Genomic DNA, 9,938 nt, shown 5'->3' with positions numbered 1-9,938 from the left:
TCACACTTATAGGGTTTTGCACCTGTGTGAGTCTGCATGTGGGTTTTCAGAGCACCCAGCTCACTGAACTGCTTGCGGCACTCCTCACACCTGTAGGGTTTCTCCCCTGTGTGAGTTCGCATGTGAGTCTGTAGATGACCTAGCTGACTGAAATGCTTGCTGCACTTCTCACACATGTAAGGTTTCTACCCTGTGTGAGTCTGTATGTGTTTCTTCAGAGTACTCATCTCACTGAATTGCCTGCTGCACTCCTCACACCTATGAGGTTTCTCCCCTGTGTGAGTCCGCATGTGACTCTTCAGCACATCTGGCCGACTAAACTGTTGGCTGCACTCCTCACATTTGTATGGTTTCTCACCTGTGTGAGTCCGCATGTGAGTCTTCAAATGATCCAGCTTACTGAACTGCCTGCTGCACTCCTCACACCTGTAGGGTTTCTCCCCTGTGTGAGTGCGCATGTGTTTCTTCAGATTGCTCAGCTCACTGAACTGCCTGCTGCACTCCTCACACCTGTAGGGTTTCTCCCCTGTGTGAGTGCGCATGTGTCTCTCCAGGTTACTCAGCTCACTGAACTGCCTGCTGCACTCCTCACACCTGAAGGGTTTTTCTCCTGTGTGAGTCCTCATGTGTCTCTCCAGGTTACTCAGCTTACTGAACTGCCTGCTGCACTCCTCACACCTGTACACTTTCCCACCTTTGCCCATCCTACTCGACTTCTTCCCAGACTCCTCGCATCTTCCTCCTCGCCAGGTGAGAACACTGCTGGCAGAACCCCCTGCTGCTCCTCTGCTGACGTCATCCAATCCTTGCCTGCTTCCTTTTGTAGCCATGGCAACAATATATGGACAAACTCCTGCAAATGCAAAAACAGCAATCCATGAAATTAACCTTTTTTTCCCCTAAAGTGTCCCAAAATGAAATTCCAACTGTCCCAGAGTGAGCTTAAATTGCACAAAAAATGGCAATCACTATTAGGCCATGACCATCAACCCATCATGACATGACACGAACAACCGACAATCAGACGCGTTGGAGAGGTGGCCACTATTGACTTCTTCTGAATGCTTAGGTCAACGGTCAAAATCGAAGGGAATGAGAAAAACTGGCCGCTAATACAGGTTTGATAGTACATTCTGAAACTTTGATGGTGAAGATGACATTCCCCATGTCCCTACAACAGTTACAGTTAGTGACCCATATCCACATCCTGCAACAGTTAGTGAACCGCCCCCATGCCCATGCCTCGATTAGTGGACGGTCCCCATGTCTATGTAAGTTAGTGAACTGTCCCCATGGCCATCCAGTATCAGTTGGCGATAAGTGAACCATCTCCGTGTCCCTGCAACAGTTAATGAACAGCCCCCATGTCCATGCAAGCTAGTAAACCCTTCCCATGTCCCTACAACAGTTAGTGAACCGTCCCCAGGTCTTGACCCTAACCCATCTGGCTTCAGGGCGGAAATGAAATCCAGATGTGAGAATTTGGCGGAAAGTTTTGGGGCGGGGCTCACAAAGGGGTTTGCAACACACAAGACTAACCAACTAGGTTCGTATGAAAAATCGGCACTAGTGGCCTCCACAATAGTTGACTTCAGGGACAAAACTTCATACGAAAATTTCGCACTGCAATATGTTTAAGCTGATTGTTGGATCCTCTTTGAATTTATCTAGAAACGTGAAGAAACATGATCCCATAAACCCCTAATGATCCTCATGCAGCATTGTTGTGTATTGTTGTGTTGGAAACTTCGTTTCTACCCCCACCCCCCACCCCACACACGCTATTTCATGCAAATCGGAGTACAAAACATCATGTTAACACGTTTTTTTAGATGCACGTTGTTTCAGAAGAATTTCCGAAGGTCAGATCGAAAACAGTTTGACGCCAGACGGTATTAAAATATTATCAAGGATAGTCACCCACAAAACTTAAGTCAGAAAATTATTTTCGATCCCGCCGCGTTCTCTGGTCTAAACCTACCATCACAGCTTCTCGTACGTACCTGTAACGTGTCCCAGATAAGATCGGGTCTGGATGCTGAATATGGCACCTGATTTCTCCGAAAATATCGCCTGAAACCTGAGACAAAGCTCCTGTAATTGCCAAAGATTCGCAGAACTCTCAAGGTCGACCTGCCGGCGTGCTATCCTGAACAGAACGGTGTAGGTATACATCCGCCACCCAATCACTCATCACAGGGCGCGGAGGGAAAATAGTGCGGGAAGAGAGTTTAAAATCATCCGGAACTTCGGGAAGTATGATTTGGTTTTGAAATATTGGTCAACAAATCTATAAAATTTGACTTTTCTTATGATGGAAAATGATCTGTCATGCATTCGCCATTGCAAAGATTTCAGAGTAAAGAGGCTGCAAAGTTTATCATGTGAAAGTCATGTCCTCTTGTCACTCAGTGTTGTTTCTGCTGTTGTAATGAAACCAGGGCATTGAAATTTGTTCCAATATGATGTTACAAATATACTTCAAAAGAGAAGACAAATGCAGATCAGACACTATTAAAGCTTTAAGTTCAACTTTTGCATTTTTAACATCCCTAGGCATACCAAGGCATACAGAACATAAGAAACAAAGGACTACAAAAGTACGTTCTGCTAGTTTTAACAGTTTTTATGAAATGTGTTACCTAGATGATTGTAGAACTGCAAATTAAGAGCTTCATTATTATGCGTTGATGAAGGTTAGACATCCAGGTAATACGCCAAAAATAGTTACTCAAGCAACTGGATATGGTTTTGGAAACCATATCTAGGGGGGCTACGCATGGAACCCCCCCCCTGTAACTAAAACAACAGGAGCTAATTGAGCCATTTGCATGAACTGTGTCTTAGCCTTGCTATCCTTTGTAAGCCAAATTGTCTTCAGCTTGACTTTGCCTCACCTTTGTTCCCTTTGGAATCCAAATTGTCTTCAGTCTGAATTGTCTTTAACGTTTCCTATTGGATGACTGAAATTGTCTTCATTCATAGTTAGAGTATAAAGGACCTGTTTCTTCCAGGTCACTTCAGTGTCACTGACGAAGGATAGTGGATTTTATCCGAAACGTCTGACCGTTTCAAAACCATATCCAGTTGCTTGAGTAACTATTTTTTTGGCGTACTTCATTATCATGGCAGATTAACAGTAATAACCTCAACAGTCATCAGATTGCAATTGATAATTGAGGGTTAATGACCCGCCCCGAGGTGTACTAGTATATGGTGTTATAACGTCTGGTCCATGCCCATAGCCAGAATTTTAGTTTGGGGGTTCTTTTTAGTGCTCCCCTGGAAAACATTGAAATCTTGACGCTCTGAAACGCTATTTCCTGCATTTTGACTGGCAAAAATTGCTGGAAGACTTAAAGCCAAGTGTAACAGAATTTCTATTAAAGATACACAAAGCTTTTGGCGAAAGTCTTTAAGGGTGACTCCCCCCAACATATAAGTCCGACAGCGAAGATGTAAGGCGTCACAATGGAGGTCCGAGAAATTTTGAAACCTGGACCCTCTGAAACGCCATTTCCTGCAATTTCTGGGGCAAATTTTGCTGATAGACTCGCTTAGATTAATTGAAATTTCTACTAGTGTAAAATGCCAGTCAGTCCGCCATTAAAAAAAATAAAGAACTAGTGTAAAAAGCGGACCTTTGAGTGTGAAAAAGTGGATCTTCTGGCGTGTTCTTCCGACCCCCACCCCCCCACCCCTGGCTACGGGCATGTGGTCCATTGCTATAACCACTGAATAAAGACGATTCTATGAGGAACAGGCGGGTCATTAACGTTATTATCATATACTAGTAGCCTATTCAAACTGACCCATTTAAGCGACAAATTCCTTTATAATACATACATCCATCATACAGTACATTCAATAAATTTGAACAGTGAATTTGAACAACATATAATGTCTGTCAAATTTTGTTCAGTTACAAGGCTTGAAATAATGTCAAAGCTGATTCATTATGTTACTTGAAGTTGAATGTAACAGGTGAAAGTGGACTCCAAGTTGGCCCCAAAATAACTGAAACATGGACTGCAGAATGTACGAAGCATTCCGTTTGATTATTCCCTCTGCTCTGGCATATGTTTCGCTCCTTTGGATTGGCCAATGGCTGCATACCCCTTACTTTCCTGTGTATCACTCCTTCTGATTGGTCAGAATGAATCGACACCGGTTTCGATTCATTCTGACCAATCAGAAGGAGCGATACACACCGGGCTGGCCAGAAACTATGTGTTATGGCGTCATAACCAACGTGGAACGGGGCCTTCTGATTGGTCCACGGTGCCTGGCTACACGATAATACAGAATAAAGGATGGAAAATAATTTGTACAAAATCAAGTGTTTTATTCAATAACCAGCATCTAATTGAACGTCTGTTACCTTCCTCGGGACTGATGCTACTTCGCACTACGGCTAGGTGTTACTGCTAGCAGGTGCAGTCCCAATATGTACACATGTGCATAGACAGATCTTTCTGCCAGGGGCCAATAGTGGTCGCCATTTGTAATGTCCTTATACCCCCGTCACATATAGCGAAAATCGATGGGACGACGTGTAGGCGAGCTCTAAATTACGAGGAGGCATGACCCTGATGCCGACGAAGAAATGGCAGAGTTCCCCCTTCCCGTCAGGGTCATGCCTCCTCGTAATTTAGAGCTCGCAGACTCGTCATCCGATCCATTTTCGCCTAATGTGAGGGGGGTATAAAGGGAGTAAGACGCTAAAAACCGCGACCCCTGGCGGAAAGGTCTGCTTAGAGAGTACAGGTAGATTGTTCATGACTTGTGTACCCAAATGTCTGCTTGAATAAAACATTTGGTTGTGTACAAAGAACTCAGTTATATAGCAAGAACATGACTTAACTATACATAATTATTAACACTTCTTCTTTCACTACCATTTGAAACTCAAACTATATGCCTAAATCTAACAGTAACACAACAATATAGAACAGTTTGAATAAAATACTAAACTGATTAGAAACAAAGAGAAAAAGTGTCTTGATTGATATAAAACATATAGAATTTAAAAGGATGCATATAAGCAGTTATTTCTGCTCTAAATCCTTTGTTACATTCTCATCTGATTGAGATAAAGCAAAAAAAATCAAAAGAAATTTTATAAAAGGAAAACTCTAAATGCTATGAAAATGCTTCACATCAGTCCAACAGCACTAATAGCTACATTATAAACAGAAATATACTAACAGTAACAGCGTAAAAAGTATACTTTTGTAATCCTCTACCAGGCTACACGTCCCTGGGAAAATAGAAGTATTTGACCAAGTAGGCAGTTAACAAGCCTTACAGAGTTAGCCGGCCAAAATGTGTCCCTATGTCATCAACTGTAACTTTTGCCTGGCTAACACCTCTGGGGTGTTGTCTGTCTATTGGCCAATTTCTACTATAATTTTTCTAGCAACTTTTGGAGCCTGGTAGAGGCTCACTTTTTGCAAGAAAGTTTACAACAAAACTAACGAAAGCTACTTTTAGCCATCTCTACTGCGCTGAGTCTACATGGCCAGCTGACTGGTACAAATGACTAGTAAAAGGTTATCTATAATTGGTATAATTAGTATACAAATGTTGGTAATTGGAAAAACCTTCTTTTTATATCGATGTCTTTTTTCTCGGTACTTACATGCTTCAAATAGGTGTGTATAACCTAAACGAGTACATGTATTTGCAGACTGTCAATGGGAGGTGTGCCCAATTTTTATTTTCAAACTGAGAAAAATTTGACAGGCCATTCTGAGAAGCAACAAATTTGGTGTGGCCTAAAGAAGATATATCTAACACTCATCACATCCTAAGAAATGTGCCCAGTGTGAGTTTGCATGTGTGTTTTTAGATTGCAGACATGACTGAACTGCCTGCTGCAATCCTCACATGTGTATGGTTTCTCTCCCGTGTGAGTCCTCATGTGTCTCTTCAGACTTCCCAGCTCACTGAACTGTTTGCTGCACTCCTCACACCTGTAGGGCTTCTCCCCTGTATGAGTCCGCATGTGTCTCTTCAGAACATCTGGCCGACTAAACTGTTTGCTGCACTCCTTACATTTGTAGGATTTCTCACCTGTGTGAGTACGCATGTGCGTCTTCAGATGACCCAGCTGACTGAACTGCTTGCTGCACTCCTCACACCTGTAAGGTTTGTCCCCTGTGTGAGTCTGCATGTGTCTCTTCAGATTACCCAGGTCACTAAACTGCTTGCTGCACTCCTCACACTTGTAGGGTTTCTCACTTGTATGAGTTCGCATGTGCTTCTTCAGCACCTCTAACCGGCAGAACAACTTGCCACATTCCTCACACTTGTAGGGTTTCTCCCCTGTGTGCGTCTGTATATGTGTCTTCAGAGCACTCAGCACACTGAACTGCTTGCTGCACGCCTCACATCTGTAGGGTTTCTCCCCTGTGTGAGTCCGCATGTGAGTCTTTAGATAACCCAACCAACGGAACTGCCTGCTGCACTCCTCACATCTGTGAGGTTTCTCCCCTGTGTGAGTCTGCATGTGTAACTTCAGTTCATCTAGCCTGCTGAACTGCTTGCTGCACTCCTCACACTTGTAGGGTTTCTCACCTGTGTGAGTCCGCATGTGACTGTCCAGGTTACCCAGCTGACTGAACTGCCTGCTGCACTCCTCACATCTGTAGGGTTTCTCCCCTGTGTGAGTCCGCATGTGTCTCTTCAGATTACCCAGCTCACTGAACTGCCTGCTGCACTCCTCACACTTGTAGGGTTTATCCCGTGTGTGAGTCCGCATGTGTTTCGTAAGACTTCCCATCTCAGTGAACTGCCTCCTACACTCCTCACACCTGTACGGTTTCTCACCTGTGTGAGTGCGAATGTGAGTCTTCAGATGACTCAGCGTTCTGAACTGCTTGCTGCACTCCTCACACCTGTACTTTTTGTAGTGTTTTGCAGTCACACTCCTTCCACCAAACTCCCCTTTCGAAGTGCTTTCCACCTCTTCAGAGCTGACTCCAGTCGTTGCCATGGTGATAACACCCAGAACCACTTCTGTAAAGATCAGATCAGGTGAACAATTTGTTACAGCTTTAATATTGAATTAGTCACAAGCTGCCTATTGGGATGCCTTACACTAAAGAAACAAAGACATCAGATGCCCTCTTTTGCAGAAGTATACTGTACCTAAAACACTCCCTTTTGCCCTGGCAAGAATAAGACATGAACCGGCCCATGTCCCTACAACAGTTAGTAAGCCATCCCCATGTCCATGCAAGTTGATGCAACAGTGAACCATCCCTATTACCATGCAACAGTTGGTGAACCATCCTCATGTCCATGCAACATTGAGTGAACTTCCCCCATGTTCACACAACGGTTAGTGAACCATCCCCATGTCCATGCAAGTTACTTAACCGTCCCTATATGGCATATCCTACAACTGTTAGTTAACCGTCCCCATGTCCCTACAACAGTGAACCGTCCCCATGTCCATAGAACAGTTACTGAACCGTCCTCATGTCCATGCAACAGTTAATGTACAATCCCCATGCCCATGAAACAGACAGTGAACCATCCCCATGTCCAACAACAGTTGGTGAACTTCCCCCCATATCCCTGCAAATTAGTGAACCGTCTCCATGTCCTTACAACAGTTAGTGATTAGTGAACCATCCTCATGTACCACAACAGTTTAATAACCATCACCATGTGCCTACAAGTTATTGAACCATCCTCATGTCCCTATAAGTTAGTAAACCATCCCCATGTCCTTGCGATAGCTTGTGAACCATCACCATGTCCCTACAACAGTTGTTAGTGAACCCTCCCCATGTCTCTACAACAGTTAGTGAACCATCCCCATGTCCCTACAAGTTAGTGAACTGTCCCCATGTCCCTGCAAATTAGTGAACTGTCCACATGTCTCTGCGACAGTTAGTGAGCCACCCCCATGTCCCTACATCAGTTAGTGAGCCATCCCCATGCCCCCACAAGTTAGTGAACTGCCTACATGTCTCTGCAACAGTTAGTGAGCCATCCCCATGTCCTAACGATAGCTATTGAACCATCCCCATGTCCCTACAGCAGTTAGTGAACCGTCCCGACGTCTTCACCTTTCTGCCCAGCTACAGAGCGGAAATTGAATCCAGAGGTGAGGATTTGGCGGGAAGTTTGGAGTAGGGCACACAAAGGGGTTTGCAACACACACGACTAACTGGGTTCGCATGAAAAATCAGCACTAGTGGTCACCACAATGCATAATCGAGTATAGGAAAAACTACGTGTAGATATTCCAAAATGTAATGCGATGAAACAGCATTTTGGTCCCTCTTTGATTTTATCTAACGCGTTAATTAACACGATAGTGATAAACCCCTACCGGTCCTCATTCAGCATTGTTGTTGTGTTGGAAACTTCGTTCCGCCCCCCTCCCCAAGAGGTAATTTCCTACATACTTGACAGAACATGATGTCAACACGTTGTTTTAAATGCACGTTGGTTCAGAAGAATTTCGGAAAGTCAGATCGAAAACAATTTTGACGCCAGACGGCATGATTTAGATCATGGAGAGACACAAAACTTCAGTCAGAAATTTTCGATGACGCCGCGTTCTTTGGTCTAAATCTACTGTCATTTCAGCTTCTCGTACGTACCTGCAACGTGTCCCAGATACGAAAGGGTTTTGATGTTGAATCTGGCACCTGGTTTCTCCGAAAATATCGCCTTAAACCTGACACAAAGCAACTGTAACTGCCAAAGATCCGCCGAACTCTCAAGGTCGACCTGCCTGCGTGCCGTCCTGACCAGAACGACTTAGGTATCAATCCGCCACTCAAGCAACCGCAGGGCGCGGAGGAAAAGTAATCCGGAGATTTAAAAAAACATTGGAAATTGCGAGTTGATTTTGAATTGTTGATTGAAATAGCCATAAAATCTGATTTATTTTAAGTTCTTAAAGGTGAGAACAATCTGTATTGTCAAGCACTCACAGGGCGCGGAGGAAAAATAGTCCGGATAGAGATTTTTTTTAAACAATTGGAAATTGCGAGCTGGTTTTGAATTGTTGATTGAAATAGCCATAAAATCTGATTTATTTGAAGTTCTTAAAGGTGAGAACAATCTGCATATCAGAGATCAGCTGTTTCAAAGATTTCGCAGTAAAAGATGCTGCAGTACATTTGACAACCGCATGAATTCATGTCGTAAATGCCAAGCACGACAGCATTTGCAAGCCAACGCAAAATACTGTATATGCAGAAATGTTCGCGGTGGATTAATGTTCGCGGTTTTCGCGATGTCCGCTTCACCGTGAAAATTATAACAATATACATTCACCACACACACACAAAAACACACACACAGAGACACACACGCACGCGCGCGCACACATACACACGCACACATACACACACGACACACACCACACACATTTGTCCGTTTACAAATACTGCCTGCAGTCGGTGGTGCTTACACGGGCTGATCTACCTATCATATTAAAAATAATGCTGTAAAACATTTAACACTTCTTCAAGTCCTGTAAACTCTATCTTACCTTACTTAAAATTTGTCTGCCTTTGTCCGTTTTAGGTACTGCCTGCAGTCGGTGTGCCTAGACGGACTCATCTACCTGATCGGGGCGGACTCCCGGGAGATGTACGTGTTCGACCCGGCGCGCTCCGAGTGGAACCCCGCCGCCTCCATGATCGAGGAGCACGGGAACGGCACCATCGGCGCCGTCAGCGGCAAGATCTACGTCTCGGGAGGCTACTTCACGGACATCACGGAGTGCTACGATCCCGAGGGCGACGCGTGGACCAACGTGGGCACGGTGCCGCAGCTCAGGTGCTATTCCGGCTGCGTCACCATCGTCAAACCCAACTTTATAGAGTGGCCGGAGCTGGAGACGTGATTTGGGAGGTTTTTCTGGTCACAAAAGGCGTACGACAGGCTTACGACAGGCTTGCGACAGG

The 9,938-nt window shown here is 44.5% G+C and overlaps 1 protein-coding gene across 1 annotated transcript; it reads right to left on the bottom strand.

Moving 5' to 3' along the window:
* Window positions 1-5,250: 5,250 nt before the first annotated feature.
* Window positions 5,251-8,772, bottom strand: LOC118430804 (zinc finger protein 678-like). Its single transcript, XM_035841827.1, has 3 exons — window positions 8,622-8,772; window positions 6,126-7,020; window positions 5,251-5,260 (listed from the first exon to the last, which is right to left on the bottom strand). The coding sequence occupies exons 2-3, from the start codon at window positions 6,995-6,997 to the stop codon at window positions 5,251-5,253; spliced, it is 882 nt and encodes a 293-aa protein (XP_035697720.1). The 5' UTR covers window positions 6,998-7,020; window positions 8,622-8,772.
* Between the last annotated feature and the right edge of the window lie 1,166 nt (window positions 8,773-9,938).

This window comes from Branchiostoma floridae, chromosome 14 (genome assembly GCF_000003815.2).
Source record: "Branchiostoma floridae strain S238N-H82 chromosome 14, Bfl_VNyyK, whole genome shotgun sequence".
Lineage (NCBI taxonomy): Eukaryota > Metazoa > Chordata > Leptocardii > Amphioxiformes > Branchiostomatidae > Branchiostoma > Branchiostoma floridae.
This window is presented reverse-complemented; position numbering and strand designations above follow the sequence as displayed.